Source organism: Achroia grisella, unplaced genomic scaffold, assembly GCF_030625045.1.
Source record: "Achroia grisella isolate CSIRO2021 unplaced genomic scaffold, CSIRO_AGI_Agris_v1 utg780, whole genome shotgun sequence".
Taxonomy (NCBI): Eukaryota; Metazoa; Arthropoda; class Insecta; order Lepidoptera; family Pyralidae; genus Achroia; species Achroia grisella.
This window is the reverse complement of record NW_026713020.1, coordinates 3725260-3749853: the sequence shown is the minus strand read 5'-3', so window position 1 is coordinate 3749853 and position 24594 is coordinate 3725260. Positions and strand designations below refer to the sequence as shown.

General features: G+C 31.0%; 2 protein-coding genes across 9 annotated transcripts in view; one reads left to right on the top strand and one right to left on the bottom strand.

Annotated features, from left to right (window-relative positions):
• The window catches only part of LOC131851131 (sodium-dependent transporter bedraggled), a 28486-nt gene extending 14564 nt beyond the window's left edge, over positions 1-13922 (top strand). For 7 of the 8 annotated variants that reach the window (XM_059201569.1, XM_059201570.1, XM_059201568.1 and 4 more), the window contains 7 exons: positions 9519-9713; positions 10385-10609; positions 11239-11306; positions 11584-11710; positions 11952-11984; positions 12444-12661; positions 13241-13922. In XM_059201569.1, coding sequence (XP_059057552.1) covers positions 9519-9713; positions 10385-10609; positions 11239-11306; positions 11584-11710; positions 11952-11984; positions 12444-12661; positions 13241-13676 — 1302 coding nt within the window. In that variant the 3' untranslated portion in view covers positions 13677-13922. The remainder of the gene's footprint in view (positions 1-9518; positions 9714-10384; positions 10610-11238; positions 11307-11583; positions 11711-11951; positions 11985-12443; positions 12662-13240) is intronic. The other variant, XM_059201571.1, reaches the window with a different exon arrangement.
• A 1632-nt stretch (positions 13923-15554) lies between these two features.
• LOC131850934 (cell division cycle protein 20 homolog) lies at positions 15555-21945 on the bottom strand. The gene is made up of 10 exons (XM_059201350.1): positions 21494-21945; positions 21045-21151; positions 20504-20674; positions 20050-20143; positions 19267-19496; positions 18599-18745; positions 17625-17752; positions 17209-17356; positions 16881-17080; positions 15555-16202 (listed from the first exon to the last, which is right to left on the bottom strand). The coding sequence occupies exons 1-10, from the start codon at positions 21792-21794 to the stop codon at positions 16103-16105; spliced, it is 1626 nt and encodes a 541-aa protein (XP_059057333.1). The 5' UTR covers positions 21795-21945; the 3' UTR covers positions 15555-16102.
• Positions 21946-24594: the final 2649 nt, after the last annotated feature.

The following is a 24594-nucleotide window of genomic DNA, read 5'->3' as shown; positions in this document are numbered from 1 at the left end:
TTTCAATACAATTAATTCCTTAGAAGTCGTTTTCTATTTATCTATTTAAATCATGATCTCTTACAACGTAGTAAATTGGAACATCCTATGCAAGCATGTCGGCTTTCTTTTGTTAAACACAAAGGATGCCGTTCTATTGTCCTATTTGCTAGTAAATATGTTTACAGAAAAATATTTAACAGTTCTTAATAGTTTTGTTTTTAACACACGTGTAATATCTGTAGATAGTGTGTTTGTCGGCCTTCTTTTTGACGAACACAAAAGGATGCCGCCCTATTGTCTTTTCTGCTAGTAACCATGTTTACATATATGCATTTAACAATTTTTAATGGCTTTATTTTGATACACATGTTATACCTATAGATAGTTATAGCGAACTATCCTTTTTCTGGTGTTGAAAGCTAAGTACACAATATTGATTTTATTTAATATTTTGTACTATTTTACATATAACTTATTTTATGTATTTTATTTATCAAATAAGACGATGCTTCTACTACAATTATTTTGTCAATTAAATAACGGAATATATGCTAATTTATTCTATGTTTAGTTATCAAATACAATTTTTGAAGTGAATATTTTTAATATGTACATTTTTATTGTTATTTCCTTTTATCGCCCATTTTATGCAAAATATGACGTAAAACTAAAATGAGTACTTAGGCGAACCGTCACAGTCGACCCCCTAATTATCATGGAGTTCATCAGAATGATAATTACATTAAAATTATCTACTAATAACTATTTCTTTCTTTCGTTTTGTTTGTTTTAAACAATTATTATTATTATTTTCTTTTATCATAATGTTATAAAATATATGGTGTTAACTAAAATGAATACCAGGCGAACCGTCACAGTCGACCCCCTAATTATCATGGAGTTTATCAGAATGATAATTACATTAGAATTACTTACTAATAACTATTTCTTTCTTTTGTTTTGTTTGCTTTATTTCCATTATATAACTTATAAGTCTTAATCTTTAAATAATTATTGTTATTATTTTCTTTTATCATAATTCTATAAAATATATGGTGTTAACTAAAATGAATACCAGGCGAACCGTCACAGTCGACCCCCTAATTATCATGGAGTTCACCAGAATGATAATTACATTAGATTTTCCTATATAACATATTTTATTTTCATTATATAACTTATAGTTTTTAAACTTTTGACAATTTATTTTATATTTATAAGACTGTTTCCTTTTATTAAGAATGACCGAACATAACTCTTTTTTTTTTCTTATGTGGTTATGTTTTGTAATATTGTTCCCAACGCTATGCAATACAATATCTAACTTACGTATTAACGGAGATTTCAGTATGGTTGACAATTTAATAAAACATATGCATCATTATTTCTAATGCTACTAATAAGATAATATTATATACTAACGCTAATTGCAACCTGCATTGCATTCTAACCTATTTGGTGGTACATACTTTGTGGTAAATATTAATATCCACCCCTACGGTTTTTTTTCGACCTCAATGTTATTATTAATACTTAAAATTCAAAATTTTTTTTTTTTTTTTTTTTTTTCGGAGAATATGCCACTCCTATCGATGCATCAATACAAAATATCTAAATTATGATACATTTCTTTCGATAATGCCAAATTTGACTATATTGATAATTTCGATGGCCTTTTCTATTAATGGATTATTGAGTATACTATTGCAGAGGCAGATGCCATTTCTAATAGAAGGTAGGAATTCGAAAATAATTATTCATTTCTAATAAATCTTTCTATCAAACCCCTATAATTTCAAATTATAATCGACCCCCAAACTGCTAGCAACTTGGAAACAATAATTAATAATTAGTTTATGCATAATATAGTTATATCAGTATTTCTATCGACCCCAACCTCTTAGTAACTTCGAAAAACCAATAACACAATAACTAGCTTGATACATATTATTTATATAATTAATTTTGTTGTAAATGTTTCTATCGACCCCCCATCCTTTAGTAATTTCGAAAAACCAGTAACACAATAACTAGCTTGATACATATTATTTATATAATTCATTTTGTTGTAAATGTTTCTATCGACCCCCCATCCTTTAGTAATTTCGAAAAACCAATAACACAATAACTAGTTTGATACATATTATTTATATAATTAATTTTGTTATAAATATTTCTATCGACCCCCATCCTTTAGTAATTTCGAAAAACCAATAACACAATAACTAGTTTGATTCATATTATTTATATAATTAATTTTGTTGTAAATATTTCTATCGACTCCCAACAATTTTAAATTATAAGCGACCCCCAATTGATTAATAATTCGAAAACAATAATGAAGTTTTATACATAACATAATTATATAAATATTTCTATCGACCCCCAACCTCTCAGTAATTTGAAAAAACAATAGCATAATAACTTTTCGTTTGATACATATTATTTATATAATTAATATGTTCTAATTTATAAGTGACCCTACAATTAATAACATGTAACACAAAAATTTGATACATATACTTTACATAATTATTTACTTGTTGCACTTATTCTATCGATTCCCAACAAGTTCTAATTTATAAGCGACACCCAATATTTTAGTAATTTTGAAAGCAATAAAAATAGTAGTAGCTAGTTAACACATTTACTTTATATAATTAATTATTCGTTAAATTTATTCTATCTCCTCAACAGTTTTAATTTCTAAGCGACCCCAAACCTTTAGTAATTTCGAAACAATAATACATATTAACTAACTTAACACATTTACTTATATTTTAACCAGTGGACCAATTATCTAACTTCGATCGCAAAATTTCGCAATTATTTATTGTTGTGAAAATGACGTCATCTGTAAAAGCAATTAGAATCATTAGATTCGTACTAGTGGATTAGTTACCTAATATTCAGCAAGTCACCTAATATTCCACTAGTCACCTAATATTCCATAAGTCCCCTAATATTCCACTAGTTACCTAATATTCCACAAGTCACCTAATATTCCACTAGTCACCTAATATTCCATAAGTCCCCTAATATTCCACTAGTTACCTAATATTCCACAAGTTACCTAATATTTCACTAGTTACCTAATATTCCACAAGTCACCTAATATTTCACTAGTTACCTAATATTCCACAAATCACCTAATATTCCACTAGTTCCCTAATATTCCACTAGTCACCTAATATTCCATAAGTCCCCTAATATTCCACTAGTTACCTAATATTCCACAAGTCACCTAATATTCCACTAGTCACTTAATATTCCACTAGTCACCTAATATTCCATAAGTCCCCTAATATTCCACTATTTACCCAATATTCCACAAGTCACCTAATATTCCACTAGTTACCTAATATATTCGTAAATTTATTTTCATAATAGTATAACATATTAAATTACATATATTTGCTACTCTCATCATATTTTAAAACCAATTCACTCAGTCACAGACTCCAATTGTGATCAAGTGTTCGAAGTGATCTATTTTAATAAAATTTTACTTATACCCCAATTTTGGCATCCTGGTAATCCTGGTCACGGCACCAATTGTAACGTTCCCCCCCTTTCCTATGAAAATGAACTAAACTCCCTCTCTAAATATCGGAGGAATTAGCTAAATATAATAGATCATATAACGATGGAACACTCAATCTTTAATCATTTGGCCATATAAATAAATTCTTGTGATCGTCTAGTATCGGTGGACCCGTTGTGTATATGTAGTAACTATAGATTCTTTTATTGGTATATGATGGAGTAATAACTGCGAGATAAATACATATCTCAATAATACAAATTATGATACAGAGTATATGTTATGAATATTAATTATAAGGTATATATTTGAATCATTGAACCATTATGGTTTTAATAAATAAGGTGGGATATGCAAGGTAGGGTTGCAATACGCACCATTTGAAAGTGAAATGGGATGAGTATTCTCAGCACCAAAACAAGATTAATTTATATTATTAATTCAACATTACAAGTGGTTTCACCAAGCTTGCGATGCTTAAAGCAGGTAGATAAAATATAGTTGCCATAGGCAGATCGAAACTGAATTCAGGATCACTCACGACACAGAAGCTTACTTATGGATATTGACTCCTTCGGTTCTATGTGGCGATAGAGAGACTGTCAAAGAGACTGCCCGATCTCGAAACTAAATCCCAGCATCACTCGGTCACGTAGCTTACTTAATGGGGAATACCCTTCGGCTATATATAATGTGACATTGGAGATCAGACTGAAGATACAGTACGAGTCGTAACAGAAACTAGGAGGTCAATCAAATACCAGAACTTACTAATGGATAATCCTTTCGGCCCTATAATGTGACATTGGAGATCACCAGTAATTGCAGTACGATAAATAATAATAATAGAGTAGTGTGATAGCTCAATGCCATCAACACCACAATATTGGTCAATCCAATATATAATGTTGATAATTGCTATATTACAAACATAGCATATAAAGTTTATAAATTTACTTAATACCAAGAATACTCAAGGAATTAAGAATTAGATATTTGTGAATAAGAGCTGGGCTCTAATATGATTGATTATATGTAAATTAGAATTACTTGCATGGCGAAGTAATCTTTATATTGATGAGATATTATAAGCGAGAACTATAAGTCCCATATCTGAAAATAGATGTCTGGATGCTCCACATAAAGAATCAACCAGAAGGTAATGTTTAGTTTGTAGAAGGACTGCATGTCCTGATATAGTAATCAGTAGAATTTGATTAATCACATAGTGAAATAATCATAATAATATAAATAATAGTGACAGAGGTCTGTGACCTGGATGATTGTTAGGTATAGACAACCACTAGGTGGATAGTCGATATGATAGAGGACCGGAGTCCTGGATATAAAAGCCAAGGCTTGGTAATTGATAAAATGTTTAGCCATAAAATGGATAGTCATAAAATATATTTTCATTGAGGACCGAAGCCATAGATGTGATTATGTGTATGTATTTATATTTATATATGTATGTATATATACACATATAATATGTATATATAAATTAAAGGACTAAGAGTCCTAATATTATTATACTGAATATTTACGCTCTAGTAATTAGTATTTATTATTAAGGCCAAAGACCTTAAAATAAACCTTTATTTTATTGAATTGACTGGAACAAGAAGAATAATATTAAATATATTAATTAATAAAGAACCGATGTTCCTTAGAATTGATTGTAGAATAAAATGTAATATTATTATTACCGATATCTATATGTATATGGTTGGTCTTGTATTTCAATATATTCAAAATTATATAATAATTTTGATAATGCATCGCCCACATGAATCCGATTGCCCAATGGGTGATTGATAGGAATGACTGGAGATGTTAAGATCCCATGTCTTATTTATAGTTAGTTTATATATTATTACATTGTAGTTTTATTAAATAAGAAACAATATAGTCTTATTATAATACTGGCTTAATTAGCAATTATACTTTTATATGTACATGTTTATTAAACCCACTAGTTATGATGACGATTAGCCTTCATACCGGCCACTGATGATTCAGGGAGAGAACCACAAGTGGTGCCCGAGACTTGTGACTCGGGTGTAGGTTTAAAGAGCTCTTTTAGAATGCATTAACACTCACCTTCACTACTTCTGGGAACCTCCCAGAATTCATCTAATAAACCCCCCCAATGCCTACAATATTCACAGTTACATATATATTAATGTAATCTCTTACAACTCTAATTATTAATTTATGCTATTCATATAAAATATATTTAACATAAAGGTTGTTACAACATTAAGTGCATATACACTTAATATTACTAATCTCAATGTGGTGATCTAATAAATGCATTCTTATACTTCAATATAATAATTCTATATTATAATTTAGCAATTCCTTTATTTATGAAATGCAAGACATATCTATAAGGAAGTCATAGTGAACCGCATTGCTATTGCTTCTGCTGGTTAATATAATTATATTCAATGGTTAATTCGTCTATTAATTACTTATTTAATTTGTGCAATGTATAATAAGTTGTAATATAATAAATATAATGCGTCCTAAACTTTACTCACACAATGCTGCATATCCAGAGTAGCAATATATCTCTATATTGATACACCAGCCATACAACATGCATACGATAAAACTTAGGGTGTGTGTCCTAGATAACCACTCAGTTATCAACTAAACAGAAATCCCTATTGGTTGTAGAAATCTCCACAGGGATCGTGGTCTAAAACCTTCATTACGAGCTTTGACCCATCTCTCCTCAAATGATGGAACATGTGACTTCATCATAAATTCATCGATCTGAGCCTCTCTCTCCTCCTGATGAAAACTTCCACAACTATTACAGAAATTATATTTCCTTACTAAAGCCTCCATAGAGATTTACGGATCATAATATATCATCAAAAACTATTGGAAAATGTCACTTCAATAGTTCAATCATCGATACAAGTATTTTCCTCCTTCCAGTGAAGCCTTCGGTAACCAGAACCCCCAAGCGACATCTTTTGTGGAATGTATATAATCTTCGTATGGGTTAATTCATTTATTAATTATCTATTTAATTTGTGCAGTGTATAATAAGTTGTAATATAATAAATGTAATGCGTCCTAAACTTTACCCACACAATGCTGCATATCCAGAGTAGCAACATATCGCTATATTGATACACTGGCCATACAACATGCATACGGTAAAACTTAGGGTGTGTGTCCTAGATAACCACAGTGTTATCAACTAAGTTAAGTCCCTACTGGTTGTAGAAATCTCCACAGGGATCGTGGTCTAAAACCTTCATTGCGAGCTTTGACCCATCTCTCCTCAAATGATGGAACATGTGACTTCATCATAAATTCATCGATCTGAGCCTCTCTCTCCTCCTGATAAAAACTTCCACAACCTATTTATTATAACTTCACTTACTTGCTAAAGTCTCCATAGAGATTTACGGTTCACATTTGATCATCATAAATTATTGGAAAATGTTACTTCAATAGTTTATTCATCGATACAAACATTTGCCTCCTTCTAATAAAGCCTTCAGCAAAAATATATATAAGACTCAAGGATCTTCCTCTCACTACATCTTCCGTGTAATGTAATATAGACATGTACTAAATATTAACCATGCAATATCTACATATTCGAAATAGTAAACGTAATTTACTATCCCAAACAAGGAACACTACACAGCAAGACATTTAGTGTGAATAATGAAATATTTGAAATAAGTAATAAATAGTTGAAATAAGTGAATGAAATATTTATTTTTGATAAGTAACTGAACTATTATTAGCCATCATTATAAGTATAATAGGGTTTTACTATAACTTCCTTAATTTACTTTTAGTTTAGTCGTAGTAAATTTATTATTAATATAATTCTCATATAAAATATCAGAGTTATCAACAACTGTTAAAAAACAGAATTACATTCATTAGCATCTAACGAGTAAATATACACATTTAATATTAAACTCCTAACCTTTTAACCTAACTAAAGAAAATAAATCAATATAACTCAGATTTAGGTACAAATTGAGACTATTATCGTAATATAAGAAAGACACAAATAAACCATGCTCGTTAAATTTTATATTATAAGTAATTAAACTAAATCAATGTATTCGTCAACATATTAATTCCACGCAAATCATAAAATAAATAAACACATGTACATTTCCTAATTAACTTGGCAGTTTATCTAACATATCCCAATAATACAGTCAAATGAAAACAGACATACAGTATATTATGAGCACAATAAATAAAGTGAAAGAATTAAAATGACTTACCAATATGTTGACAAGAACGGATATTAAAGTATTAAAATCACTTACTAAAATCTCCTCATTTACGAATAGTAAAAAAGTTAAATATACACTTGTTACTCCTACGGAAGCTCGCCGACGACTAACCTTTCTTTTGATTCTTCATCCTTCCTAACAACCTTCTATCGACTTTGTTTTTGCCAAATATATATATCTAAACATAACTCAACGTGAGAACTTCGTTCTTAGGCATTTCACACTAATTATACAGGATGATTTTTAAATTTATTTTGTAACACTTTTCTTTATCCTAAATTTTATTTTGTTTTACAAATATTTTTCTTATATAAAATATAAACAACCATTTACCGAGTTTACATAATATATTTACTTGTTTATTAATTTAATGCTGATATAACATTATAATAAATCGCAAACACATATATAATATGTAATTAATATTAAAGTCTGTAATAAAAATAAAATGTAATTTATAATTTACTTAATAAATCATTATAATTAGTAAACGTTAGTATTCATATATAACCGCTCATTCTGTTGATACTATTATTTTACATACTGTGTTTTTATGAAATTCTAATAAATTCCTTTCTATTATCAAAACCTGAACTAATGTTTCAATACAATTAATTCCTTAGAAGTCGTTTTCTATTTATCTATTTAAATCATGATCTCTTACAACGTAGTAAATTGGAACATCCTATGCAAGCATGTCGGCTTTCTTTTGTTAAACACAAAGGATGCCGTTCTATTGTCCTATTTGCTAGTAAATATGTTTACAGAAAAATATTTAACAGTTCTTAATAGTTTTGTTTTTAACACACGTGTAATATCTGTAGATAGTGTGTTTGTCGGCCTTCTTTTTGACGAACACAAAAGGATGCCGCCCTATTGTCTTTTCTGCTAGTAACCATGTTTACATATATGCATTTAACAATTTTTAATGGCTTTATTTTGATACACATGTTATACCTATAGATAGTTATAGCGAACTATCCTTTTTCTGGTGTTGAAAGCTAAGTACACAATATTGATTTTATTTAATATTTTGTACTATTTTACATATAACTTATTTTATGTATTTTATTTATCAAATAAGACGATGCTTCTACTACAATTATTTTGTCAATTAAATAACGGAATATATGCTAATTTATTCTATGTTTAGTTATCAAATACAATTTTTGAAGTGAATATTTTTAATATGTACATTTTTATTGTTATTTCCTTTTATCGCCCATTTTATGCAAAATATGACGTAAAACTAAAATGAGTACTTAGGCGAACCGTCACAGTGACTGCGTCTGTAGCATAGCAAATCGTTTACGGTAACTGAACACGTATGACCGATATAATGTATACTATTGAGTAACAAGAAATAGCTATGATTCGAATCAAGAGTTATTTGCTATAAGTTTTCAACGTCTTATTTAATTATCACCATTAATATATGTAGTTTTATATAAATATGGATGTCCTAATACTGACCCAAATTAATTTAATGCGACTTAAAATATTGATCAAACTTTTTTGCGGTCGGCGGTTGCCCTATTACGATGACAAAGTGCTAATATAATAAAATCAATCATTATTGTGAAAGCGTGACTGTTACTGTTATACGTAGTGTTTATATATTTTGCTTGTAAGTGTACAGACTTAAAAAGAAATTTTTTATTAATAGTGGTATGTTGTTATAATATATATTAATAAATTTTTAGCTATCCCCAGCTTGGGCGGTGATATTCTACTTCATCTTGATAATGTTCGGCATAGCTCAGCAGCTTGCTATATGGCACTGCGTCATCACGGGCATTATGGCTATCAACCCGGAAGGGCTTCGGGTCTGGGAGACCACTATCACATTTTTGAGTTGCGTTTTTGGACTGGCCGTCGGCTACCTGCTCAGTACAGATGTAAGTGATTCATTTAATTTTTATTTATTGGTTTAGCATTAGTAATTTGAGAGGGTGTCTCGGTCGTCAGCCAGCGGGCGTGGCTGTGGTGCACTTCGTGGACGTGGTATACATGACATGAACTACATACATTTACATAGTATAAAATATAGTTGTCACCGCTGTCTATTCGCTTGTTTTTTTAATTACGCAACTCATATTAATACAGTTTTCAGCAATAGCTAAATTGATTCATTAGGAAGTTATATATGTGTAATACACGAGCATTATAGTATAGTATAAGCAGATAAATTTAAAGATTTGTAATCCACCTGCGCGAACCTGGGACCGTTAGCTAATATATTATTAACTACATACATAAATTGTATTACTAATACGGTGTCCCGGTTGGCAGGCGGGCGTGATAGTGGTGCACTTCGTGGACTTGGTGTGAGAGACACTTACACGAACTCCATATATATTATAAACTAGATAAATAATTATTAAAGGGTAGTAAAGGATTTTCAATTCTATTGCATTAGTAATACACGTCCCGGTCGTCAGGCGGGCGTGGCTATGGTGCAGTTTGCGGACGTGGTGTGAGATACACTTACACGAACTGCATAGTTATTAAATGGCGGTAAAGGATTTTGTATTGCATGGCATTAGTAATACTGTGTTTGGTATGGCAGGCGGGCGTGGTGGTGGTGCACTTCGTGGACGTGGTGTGGGCGGGCGCGTGGTGGCAGTGCGCCGCGCAGGCCGCGCTGGCGGTGGCGCTGTTCGCGGTGCGCGGGCGGCCCTACTCGCCGGACACGCTCGCACGGGCGTTGTTCCTCGAGCGACGCAAGCTGTCGGCCGCGTTGGCCGCGCTGCTCAGCTTCGCCTGGACTGTCGTCTTGCCCGTAGTACTATGTGTGAGTATTTTATTATTTATGGAACTACATATATTCAGGTTTAATGCAATGCGGTTTAATACATTTAGCGGATTTAACCAGCAGTATTTTCTGTCAGTATATATATATTTACAGCATGTCAAGTAAGAGTAGACAGTCAAAAAAGGATAAAAATTTGACGTTCATAAGCAGCTAAAATATCCTACATGAATAAATTATTTTTGAATATGATTTTGACGTAGCAAGCACATTTTTTTATATCTAATAAAATATCTAAATAATCTTACTAATATTATAAATATGGAAGTTTGTGAGTGTTGTCGGATGCATGGATGTTTGTTGCTCTTTCACCCAAAAACTACTGAATAGATTTTAATAAAACTTTACAATAATACATTAGAATAATACAGACTATAAATTTCAAGCGTATGAAACCGCGGGCAGACCTAGTATGACATACTACCGGATGCTACCGTAAATATGTTAGGATACGATGAGACTTGTAGTAACGAGTAAAAAATCTTTTTAGTGGTCTCAACCCATCTTTGCCTTTGAAATTAATCTGGTTAGTGGCATATTGGTTTGAAAGTTTTAGTCTATGACGGACATATGTAGAAACATTTTATATATAATATTTTTTCATATTTCAGGCCATTTGCGTCATGGACTTTCGTATTGGACAGCAGCGGCAATTTTACTCTTGGAGGAAACATGGAGGGTACGCTATCGCTCTTCTCTCTCTTTCAGCATATATTTTTATCCACTGTTAGACGTATGCTTCTTACGTAAAAATAACTATTATTCTAATAAGAGATTGCGGGAGCAGTTTCCAAGCGAATCGAACCGACCTTCCGACCCTTCGGTGTCATCATTTGGCAAAGTTATTGAAATCTGAATGTGCTGCATAACATTCAGTTGAATATGAATAATAAATATTAGAACTAATTTTGTTTGTAAGAATAATATTCACCTATATTTTTATTTTCTTTATATAGATACTGGCCGGTATGGACCCGCCAATTAGCAGTGTGTATGCAGCAAGGTACCCTGCTAATCATACCCATTACGGCTTTCATACAAACCTGGCGGTACATGAGTAAAGGCCCACCCGATATATTTGATGTAAGTTTTCAATAACTTTTTAAATTCCATACTATTTTTAAGAATAAATCTGCAATATCGATTTATGAGGTTATGGGGCTATTTTGATATCATCAAAAATTGTAAATTGCAGCATAGTAACGATTTTGTCAATTCAGATAATAATAAATATGGTTTTATACGAGTATGTGATAGTGTAATAGCTTATTAGCTTACTGTTTCAATTAGTAAACTGTTTTTATTATATATATTGCCGCAAAAGGAATATGGAACTAGCGATTGTACTGAAGAGTTGGTAAGTACATATGTGTGTTTATATTTTGAATTGTCACACTTTTCTTGTTAGATGAACCTTAATTAATAATAATTAATTGAATATTTATTAATTATTTCAATATTTTAAATAAATTCTAAACTTAAGTTGTTTAAGAAGCAACATGAAATTTTGCTTGAATATTTTTACCACGTATTATTTTCTATAAATTTTAGACAATTATATTTTTTTATACTATTGAAAGTTCCTTTTCCTTTATGTGTAGCAAAGTGATTTAGTACTTTAGTATTATTTTGTTAATTACTATGCAGTAGTTAAAACAATGAACATTTTTGTCAAACGCTAATTAAAAAACTTTGGTTAAATATAATTTAAAATAAAAATCATCTTTTTCGTTTTTAATAAGAAGATAATGTACACTTTCGAAGCAGTAATATATATATAAGTGTACGCTGACCCTATCTCTAATTTAATTCTCAGCGTATACAAAATCTGTACCGGCCACGGATGGGCTTAGAGAGCGAGCAGCCGCCGCCTCGGTCGTTGCCCCGAGCGTTCCCCCCCGGGCCCGCAACCCCTGCGAGCCCCACGCCGCCCCCGGATCCCCCCCCGAAATACACGCCGCCACCCTCGTATTCCACCGCCACTGGCGCACGTCTCCTCACCACCATACGGCGTAGCTTCAGACGATTGCGCAGGTAACTTCCCAGATATTTTATACATCTAGTATTAGTTGCAAGCTAATCACAGCTTGTATACCCAATACACTGGACATATGATAGAGCAAACCAATACAATTTTTTGGTTTGTTTTTTATCTACTTAATTTCAATTCATACAATACAAAAGTACAATACGTACGTATGAATTGAAATTTGGCGGACTTAACATCATGCTGCATTTTATACCAGTCGACCATAATCTGAATGAATAATAAATAATGATGAATGAAATATTTGTGTCCTGCGAGGAATCGAACTCGCGTCCATCGGAAGTAAGGCGGCGGTGTTTTAAACTGTTAAACCACCGAAGTCGTCAATATGGAATGAAGCACCCGCCTGCACTAACAATAAATGCTGGTGGGTGAATTTAGAAAAGAAATTAGATCATCGTGGCCATTTCACAAGAAATGTTCAGGGAAAATGTCCTCCACACAATTGATGCGCAGCAATGGGACTAAGAACAACGTGAACTTATCAACAGCTAATTTTCTTTTTATAATTTGAATTTATTTTGTAATGATAATAGTTTTTTTATTGTTAAATATTACTGTTCTAGGATAACGTCAAGCCATTTAGAACAACCGCAACAAGACGAAACATCACAAATACCAATCACACTAAGCGAGACGGTCGACCGGGACCGAATTGAAATCGAAGCTCAACCACCACATTATAGCGGCGTCTTCGCGACACCTTCCATTACAATAACAGACGAAACAGACTCAAGAATCAGTAGACCGAGATCATCGACATCGCGTAATTCTCTCTCACTCACACGCGACTACCTCAGGAGATCTTTCGTCAGAAAAAGTGATTCTGCAAAGAGCATTCGCTCTAGTTTGCGCAGGAGTTTCAAATATGGCGTCGCCATTACGAACAGCCATGAACAGTTGGTGCGTGAAGCGGAGCCCATATCCAATACTGTTGCTATGTCGGACATGTTGGATACCGAGGGCGCATCTCATACGCGTAGCCTTGCCTCTGTGATATGATTTTTAAACCGCCTTTGAGGCATCACAATCTATTAAAGCAGGGGTGAGCAACCTTTTGTATTAGCGGGCCAATTTAAATTTTAAAATTGTTTGGCGAATCGTACATAAAGCAATAGCTATTAATAATATACAAAACTTTAATGATTATAAACACAGAATGAAAACATTTAAAATAAAAAAAAAAGTAATGGGTTCCTATACAAATTTTAATGCAAAGCAAACGTTCTTATTGCATGTTTGAACAAGACACCGATTAGTGAGTAACTCGACACAAAGAAATATTTCTGTTTAGTATGTATTACAATTTTATTATAATTAATTTTATAACAATATATTGATGGGAGAAAGCACAAAAAAATAATTCAATTATAGAAATGCTTGGCGAGCCGCATAAAAATGTTTTACAGGCCCCGTGTTGCTAATCGCTGTATTAAAGAGTATCCAATTGTTTATAAAAACTTACGTTTAATGACGGTGTTATTGTATTAAGATTTCTATAATAAGTAAATCTCTATATTAAGGAATAGGAAACGAAATCTAGGATGATGTATACCGTCGTCACGTATATAGCAAATAAATGATCTGAATAACATAGGGTACCTACATGACATAGTGAGTTAATGATGTAGTTAGAATATTAAACATGACTTTCTTGACAATAGTACATTACATTATATACTAAATACTTGTTTGATTGTTTAATTAGTATGTGCCGGATGAATCTCAATTGTTAGATAGTATATAAAATTGGAATATGTTGTAGTTTAATGGATGTAATAAATTATAACTAACACAGTTAAGAAAATAAAATTCAAATTATAAAACGACTTCTGAAATTACTAAAATATTATTTAGTTTTGTATTGGACTGTACTTAAGTCAACTATTGAAACTGTTTTTTATACACGCGGATCTTTTTTATTATTAAGTAAATCGATTAAGAAAGTTATAATAGTTTATTTTTTAATTAAGAATATTTACATGTTTTGAATTGTTATTTTCCTCATGAGCCATGTAGTTAAATGTATGGTAGACAATAGAGAATGTATAAACAGAATTTTACATTTAGAGATAAGTATAAAGAATACAATAAACTCTGAGCTTATCACGAAAGGTGTAACCGAATCGGAATAGGTGTATTATGATATTATTGAATACATACAGTAAATGTGTTCTCATAGTTTTAAATTGTACACATTATTGAATTTGTGTTTGCAAGTTGTGTGTGATTGCATTTTTAGGATTTTAGCGATTAAGTAAACATTTTTTGTTTTTATTGAATATCAGTGTCACATTACGAATATATATTAGAGCATAATAGAACTGGTATTTCACCAGAAAAATAATTAGTAGATATTATTAGTATACAGTTTTATTGAATTTTAAGTACTCATAATAGTGATGTCAGATTTTAACCATACCACCGTACCATGTAGGTACGTCAAGTACAATGAACTTAGTATTTAAGTGACACAATGGTTGTTCAGATAGATATAAATGTTTAAAGGCAGCTTTTAAGTTCCTTTCGTTGCATTTAAAAAAATGTATTACAAAATTTGTGTTCTATGCTATTATAGTTCTAGTCACCATGCTTCCACATTTATTTCATTAACATCACACTATATTGCTTTTTTTTATAAAACTTTTAATCGCACATTACTTTTTGATTTTGCTTGTTATTTTTACATTCCAATTGTTGCAATATACAAAAGATTAGTAAATAAATATTTTTTACACACTTTGCATTTTTATTTTTTTATTATACCTAAGATATTGATTGTGCCAAATACAATTCTAACACGTCTTCAATTTAAAATGTTGTGTAAAAATAGAGAAACAGTTACAGTATAATGAAATATCTATTCAATTGAATGTCTTTATTAATTCAAATTAAATTACAATAATTCATCAAAATAAGATTATACATCAGTTCATATTTAAAGGGTAAAGTACACAAAACAAAACAAGATATGAGTCACATAATACTTCTATAAAGGTCATAAAATAAGGAAGCAGAGGTAATTAAATGTTTTTATATTAAAGTGAAGTGAAAGTTAGAAGAGAAGATAAATTAGATACATGAAAATAGAAAGAAGAAAAGCTCGCGGCACATTTGACGACCTCAACTTCACTATTTTTGTCAAAACATGTTCGAAAAACGATGACAAATATCTTAAGTCAAATAAAAGAAATTAGATTAAAACAATCAAAATGTACTTAGAAATAATTCTTGATTTAAAAATAAATCATAGTAGCATGCTTGGGTGGGTTAACAATAAAGATTAAGAGAATATAGAAATTAAACCAACAGTAAAGTTGTTTAGAGCATATCTGCTAAAACAATAGTTATAGAATTATCTAATTGATCACAATTTTCAATCATAATACTAGATTGTTCAGTCAAGTTTATGGCACTATTACACTAACTTATCTAATAAGAGAGTTCATATTAAGTATTGATTTTGCAGCTTTTGTATCTGTGGGTTCTTTCTTCTTTGATGGATCCAACATAAAGCATTTCCAAAGTCTGAAAGAAATATATAATTTAATAATACAATCTCCAAGTAACTTTCAATATGTATCCATGTCCGGATATACCCTCATCTCATTTAACACTTCATCAAGATGAAGTGTTAAATATAAACATAGAAATAAAATTGGAGTGTCTGTTTGTAATATATATGAGTATAAATACGGTACATACACCAAAATAACATTTTTTATATTTTTTGTCTGTCTGTTTGTTCCGGCTAATCTCTGAAATGTATGGACCGATTTTAACGGAACTTTTATTGGCAGGTAGCTGATACAATAAGGAGTAACTTAGGCTACTTTTATTTTAGAAAAATAAAGTTACAATTCCACGCGGATGAAATCGCGTGTACAGCTAGTGTGTAATAAAATATAAAGCCCGTTAGCCACGAGCACTATAAAAGATTGCGGAAAAAGCCATGCAAACAAAAACCTAAGATTTGAAAAATGGTAAAAGTATGTAGATATTTTATATGATGTTGATTCCATACTAATGTAAGTATGTAATATGTAAGCTGTGCCGGCGACTTCGTGCGCGTGGTATAGTTGCATTGGATAGCATTTTTAATTATTTAGGCTAATTATATTACTAAGAAAAAAAATTCGTTATAGTTTCAAAAATGATGAATTTCCCTACAAAGTGTCAACATTTTAATATATAGTCCATACTCACCGCAAAGTCTCGTCTGCGCCAGCCGACACTACCGTGACTCCATCGGGCGACAGCGCGAGATGCAGCACGCGTGCCACGTGGCCGGTGAGTTCCGCCACACGAGACATCAGCGGGTATTTCCATATAACTAGCTGATTGTTGGCATATCCGTGACCCGATATTAATTCTTTATAATGCGTGCTCCACAGAATTGAACACACCTGGGTAAATATATTTAAATATTTTTGGTTACTTAATAAAATACATTGTTCACTGGATAGTGGATCATTAAAGGAAAAAAGAAACTATAACATATACAGAAATAAAAAAATGCAACAAAATAAAATACCTGTGATTTTGTATCTACAGTGTTGAGATTGGCCCCAGTATTCACATTCCAAATGCGTATAGTTCTGTCCGCTGTGCCTCCTCCAGACGCTAGAATGCCTGAGCTCCAAGGACACCAAGCTATTCCTTTGACTGCCGCTAAATGTTGACTGAAATAATATTCGGAAAAGTTAATTGCTGATTTGAATAGTAAATCGATCGAACGATTTTTTTTGTAACGTACATTTACTTACGCACAGATGCTAAAAACACTTAACATATTAATATGTATGAAAATTTAGCAGAAAATATTAATAACTTTATTTTTTTCTACTAAAATGACCCTAAAGATTGATCATAACCAACAGTCTCTAGAGAAAATAAGCATACTCAATAATTCTAATTTAATAGTTTCATAGAACATAGACATTCACTTACTTGAATGAATACAGATATTGTGGTTGAGAGTAATGTTGTCCTTGAGCAATAGGCCAAATATTCAGTAGATTGTCATTGCCGCCCGAAGCAAGGTACCTACCATCAGGCGACCATTTTAGGCCACAGATCTGCAGAAGTAGTTAATAAATTCAGTATTAATAACTCGATTTTGACATAAAAATTCGACAATATTAATTTGAATCAAAACACATATAAATTGTGTTTTTTATGTTATATATTAAAGAAAACGTTCTCGGAAAACTATTTTGATCTGAAAGTAGCTAACAACGTCGGTAATATCTGTGTAAAGGAAAAGAGGGAGATTAAAGACAAATATAACGAGATAACAAAAAAAAAATGGTCGCAAATATTTTACTGATTAATGTACCATGAAACAACCTATTTATTATAAAAATATAGACTTAACAAGACATATAAATTAGTTACCAACAGTATAAATTATTAAATAGCTTTTTTGGATCATATTCATGTTGACTATAAAATATCATCATCTAGACCAGCCTTTTCCAAAGTGGGCCATAATAGGGAGACCAAGAAGTCTTGTTTAGTATTAATGTTTAATCCTCGCCAATATAGCTCACAATAATTGATTAATTTGATTTAAAGTAATCGTGGTTTTTGAGTAGGTGAAAAAATGGGGGCGCTAAATAATAATTTATTCTCAAAGTAGGCAGTAGACAAAATAAGTTTGGTGTAGACTATTAGAAAATTCAAGTTACTATCTTTCAACTTTAAAATAACTTTATTGTGCTGACGATACAATCGATAAGTCGCACTAACAAAATACGTACGTACGAACTAGACAATTGATATAAATACTTAGATTTTTTTTTGTAAATATATACAAACAATCATACTCATGAATACAAATGTTTGCACCGTTATCCACTAGACCACCACTAATTTTCCCACAGCATTAACAATTATCAAATATACCAGACTGGTTAGCTCACCTCGTGCGTGTGTGCTCGGACTGTGGCGACAGCGTGGTCGCGCTGGCGCACGTCATGGTGGACTATATTCCCGTCGCGTGAGCCGCTCGATACAACGTGCAGGTTCCAAGCCAGCGATCCCACTCGACCAGTGTGCCCATCCATTACCTAGACCAGAATATTCCTATAGTTGGACAACTCTACTGTGCATAGACCATAGCACCTCTGGCAGCCCCTAGCTGGTACTGAGATTTGCTAATGGTCTTCTAGATCAATAATTTTAAATTTGAATTATGTAATCAATGATAAGGCACCAAATTTTAAATTTTGGTTGGTTATGATAACCTATATTTATATGCATGTACTCCTAGGTATTTGATATTACTAGCAATGTGATGCAATGAAACTTAATAAATATGTGTTGCATTCCTTCAACTCAAAATAAATATGGCTTAAGTAAGGGATGATAATAGACATGTTAGATTTACAATATTACTTATAGTCTGGAAGACTGATTGCATGACAAAAATAATAATAAAAAAAAAAGATTTACTATATTGTATAAAAGATATTTAGATTTTTTTTTCTGTATCTTTAAACCATCAACATTATATTAATCTTTGTTTAGTAGTGCTGAAGTCCACATCCCTGTACACTATCAATATTCAGCTGACAAAAATAGTACATACCCTCAGCCTTTTAATTCGTTCACAATCCCATAACTCAACAGTTGCTGATGAGGTACCAACAGCCAAGTGTGAGCCGCCACCTTGCACCCATGACACAGAGCACACATTCTCTGAACTTTCTAGAGTTAACAATTGTTCTATTTGTCCCGTCATAGCATTCCACAAGTATACAGTGTTATTTAAAGCTACTGCCAAAATGTTTGATGCACTCCAGTCAACTAAGTTGAGATCTGTAAAAGGGATGTCAATGATTGTATCTATTGTATATATAAACCATCCTCTTGAATCACTCTACTTATTAAAAAAAGACACTTCAAAATTAGTTGCTTAGTTTTAATGATTTAAGCATACATAGGGTCAGACAGTGACATCAACTTTGTTTTATACTATGTAATGATGATATATATACATCAATTTTATGAGATTGATGTAACATTGCATTGATATAGCTTTAGATGAACTAGCTGAGCCAACCTATTACTTACAATGTATAGGTATTTATATAGGTGTTAACATTAAATGAAAATCCCATACATGAAAAACTATTGTATGACGTGTATGGCAATGGTTGCATGCATGCATTTGTACCTAGACTAAAATTTTTTGTGCTATAAGTTTAATTAAAATACATTGATTAGTTTCAGAGTTTATACAGTGCTATGTGTATAAAACATTTGCTTGCTCCAATCAAAGTAACTATTCTAAACTGTTTTGTCAAACAAAACTAGCATCCTATATAAATAATGATTAATTTTAAATTATTTTTAATACAATATATCTTACAGTAATCATCCAGAATATCAGGTGCATCAAGAATTCTGTCAGGAGCTTGTGGTATATATCTAGTTGTATTCTTAACTGAAGATGGAACTTTTGCCTGGAATATTAAATAAAGAAAATCATTATCACTATTTTGTCTAATACATTATAATGTAATAAAGCTTTACAATAAGCTCTTAATAGTTACAGAACTGAATTAACTATTCTACTTGGTTTTTAGAGTTATTCTGATTTGAGTAGATGATGAAAAACTTAATAAAAAATAAGAAGAGAAAAAATAAACTTATATTTTTTAATTATCTAAATAAATTTTGGGGTTTATTTACCAAACATGTCAACCCCACTGTATCTAACCTAATTATATCCAATAAATACTAAACAATAATGACATAATTAGCAACTGAGAGGAATCTATTTATTATAATTGTGAGTGCAGACAGCAGTTAGTATTGAATACCTGTGAATACACAACCCTTAGTCTATTTTGATAGCCCTCTGGTGCTGCGGGGGCTTTACAAGTGTACTGTAGCAGTCTTCCAGGCTCTGTGTCAGTAAGTGCTCGCCCTATAGCTTCTCCAGCTGCAGTTTGAGCTACTACTTCTTCACCTTTGTCATCATCACGGCTCATCTACAGTTATAATTAGTTAATTTTTATTGTAACGCCTTGGTAAAGAAACATAATCAGTAAAGTTTATGATGAGAAGCTATCAATTTAGTTGTGATTTGCCAAGGAGATCCTTGTTAAATTATGTGGCTTTTTAATTTATCAAGTGTAATAAATTTAAAAAACTGGGAAGTATGTTCCATTATTAGATTCATTGTTGATTGATGTTGTTTGCAGAAAAACATTACTGAACCTCATTATTAATATTTGTATCTCCAATATGAAGTAGTTATTCAGAAAAGTTATTTGATAGTAATCCTTACAACTATAGTTGTAGATGTAGTAATTGAACACAACAAATCATTGATAACTCATAACTCTTAATAGAACTTACCATATAATGGCACAGGTCATAATTTGAATTACTCCTAGATGGTATAAATCTGTCTGCTTTGTTTGGTGTCTTAGATGCTTTGTTCGGAGTAGGTGTTGTTGATCGTCCTGATATAACATTATGAATATTCAATTTCAATTGTTTCTGTCATTTTAAATATATCATTAAAAGTAACTAAAGAAATTGTAAAGGTAACATGTATATAACCACTATATCATGTCATTGCATACCATGATAAACTATATTTTCATATAATTTAGAGGAACATCACACTACATGCCCATAGTGGTTTATTTTTAAGACGCGCCGTGGAATGCGCCTACTTTATATGAAGAAACAATAGTAGAAGTACGAATATATTACATTATTTACTATTTACTTCGTTGTATTATTTACTATTTTGTTCGTGTAGTGATAAGAGCTGTTAAATTAGTACAAATATTATTTACCTGGTGATTTGTTCTTTGACGGTGTTTTCTTGCCCTTTTTGTTCTCATTTCTTGTAGGAGTTTTATTGCTGGATAACACACTATTGTTACAGCTCTGATTGGCCGATAAGGACAGCTTTTGCATAGACTGATTGCAAGAGCTGATGTTTGCATTAGATATATTTTTATGTGATGCACTCAGTGAAGGATTATGATTTTCATTGTTAGTTTTCTTAGCCCATCGTTGGAGAGGACCTCGGGTTAAAGGCCCATCAATTGTGGCTAAACTGTTGAGCTCGTTCAAATAATTGAACTGGGCCATTTTCTTTACTACACAATACAATCGCAAGTACTTATTTAATTAGTTAGGTTGTATAAATAACGATGGTTTTTACTAAATACAAAATATTATTCTGAGAATACAAGAAGGAACATTGGGGAGGAAACTTCATAAAAGATCGTTGAATTTTGAATTCGTTGGTGACGTTTAAATTGACGTTTGTGTCAAGTATTTTTAATATAAAGGTGTCAAGTAAAGATGTCAGTACAGTCAGTCCACACGAAAATAATATGTCAATTAGTTTTTTTTTCTGTCATTTCATGGCTTAGATGGAAGAAGTTTATGCCAAATATTTTTTTTATATATTCGCAGGTTCTATGACACAAAGAAAGAATACAACACCTGTATTAATTAACCAGATCGTAATAATTGTTTGCCAGTGGGTTTATATATGTATACTTTTTTAAATGAGATAATGGAATGGTCCACCCTCATGCGATAAGTAGATGGAGGACGACAGTTAGCCCTTCATGGCGAGTCAATCGCCTTCTATGCCCATGTACATGAAGTCTTATTCATAAGGTGGGTATGTTTATCAGTTGTTTAGTATCCATAATACAGTACAAGTTTTGTATATTGAATATAGAAATATCGCCATTATTTCTAGTGCAGTTTAAGCGAAGATATTTACTTTGAGATCTGTAATTACAAATATATTCAACTATTTAAATCATATCAAGAAAAAAATACAACACATTAATTCCTTTGATTTTAATTTTAATTGAAATTAAATTGTTTGCTTTTTATGTGAAGGAAAGTTAGAAATGAAAGCACATAATTATAAGAAAAATCAATACATTTATCACTCATAAAAATATTAGCTAAATTATCTAAAAATATAATTATCGATATTGCATTACATTTGATTTACACTAGTCATTTGACAATACTTAAAACCTATGGTCCGTTATCAAATATCTAGTGAATTCAAATAACATACCTATTTTAATTAACAATTTCGTTGAATAATCATAAAAATACAAAGTAGATATTTTTTACAAACCATAAGTTTACATTTCAAGTATCAAATAAGTATAATACTTAATATAGAAATACAACAATTCTATTAAAATGACAATGGTTACGAATAATGAAAAAATATAATAAATTTAATTAAAATAAAGTATGCATTAATGATTAATTATAATTAAACTATAATACACAAAATGCGATTTGAGCATTGGAGATTAATGTTAGATTATTTATCTATGTATAATTATGTATACTAACGCTCTAAGTATCTACTGTTCTTGTGGCAACTTTAGTTATAAAAATAACATATACTTGTTCTTGTGTAACATTGGCCGGTTTAGAGAGTCTACACAAGTGGCAAACGATTATTATTTTATACACTTACACTACACTACTTTTATTATCTGCTGTACAACTAGTTGTATTGTCGAGAAGACGCTGAACCAGGATCAGCATAGATTGCGTTTCGTTTCATAAAGTAACACAAGTACTGAGTTATATTTTAATTATTATATTGCAGCTGGACATTCATTTTAAAAGTATTTATAGATCTACAAATTTTGTTAATTTTTAAAATTACCTAATTGTCGAAGATAACTTTATATTTTATTAGTGTATTGTTTAGGAACCTAGGAATAAATTAAAAAACAAATAATTGTAATAATTTCTAAAAACACATTCGACTTCTAATCAATACTTCTATCGAAATACTGAATAAGCAAAGGTAGGAGAGGAGACGCAGTCTCATTTGTTATTTCAATAGTATGAAATGAAAACGTTTTCCAAATATGAAGACTCATTGTTCATATAAACAAACTCTAACATTGAGTTAAGTTACCACCTAATGCATCACGTGGACCTCATACGTAGAATGCAATAACACCAGAAATATATTGGTAAGCACCAATAACAGAATTAGCGATTTACACTTTGTGTAATTAATTCATATGAGAGTATAATGTTTAGAAGTTTTATTTAACCATGACGACGACATTGAGTAAATTTAAATAAACGTCTAACTCTTCTGAGAGAAGCCATTGTAATCAGAACTAATTAAATATACTAGTAAACATTTTTTTAGCTAGACTCCCCATTAGAAACTTTGAATGTATCATTAAATCGATTTGCAAGGTGATTAATATGATTTATAAGTGCAAACTAAATATGTATATCTCAATTACTGTGGACAAGTAATGTTATTTAATTATATTAAGTAAATAATATTTAGAAGAATGCAAATCATACGCTGATATTTTGAAATAATCTGTAACATTACCCACTCCCATATTTGAATTAAATATACAACCCATTCTAGTCAGCACGTTTCTAGAACTTTTATGTTTGATAAAATACTATTACTAGGTACAACCTTATAAACAATATTTGAAACATATAATATTCAATTTAATGCTAATTTGTTATGGATACGTATATTCCTATCAATACCATCCAAGAACAAATTTCACATAAAATTAGAGAAAAAGATTTCAATTACATATAAAACATAAAAAAATTATTAAGGTATTACTTCTTGAGTAACATAAGTATTACAAAACAGATTAAGGGCACACACACGTTATCACATTTAAAAACATAAATCAAAGACATGCTAATAATGTAAAATTTCTTTGAGAGTATTAGCCATCTTTGATTATGTGCACATTTCATCCTTACCGTTTAATCTTACCCAATATAGCACCACTATATACATTACTACTATAAAAAAAACTCAATATTTAGCTATAGAGATCAGCTTTTACGTTTTCTATAAATGAAAATAATGACATCAACTTTTTAAAACACATTAACT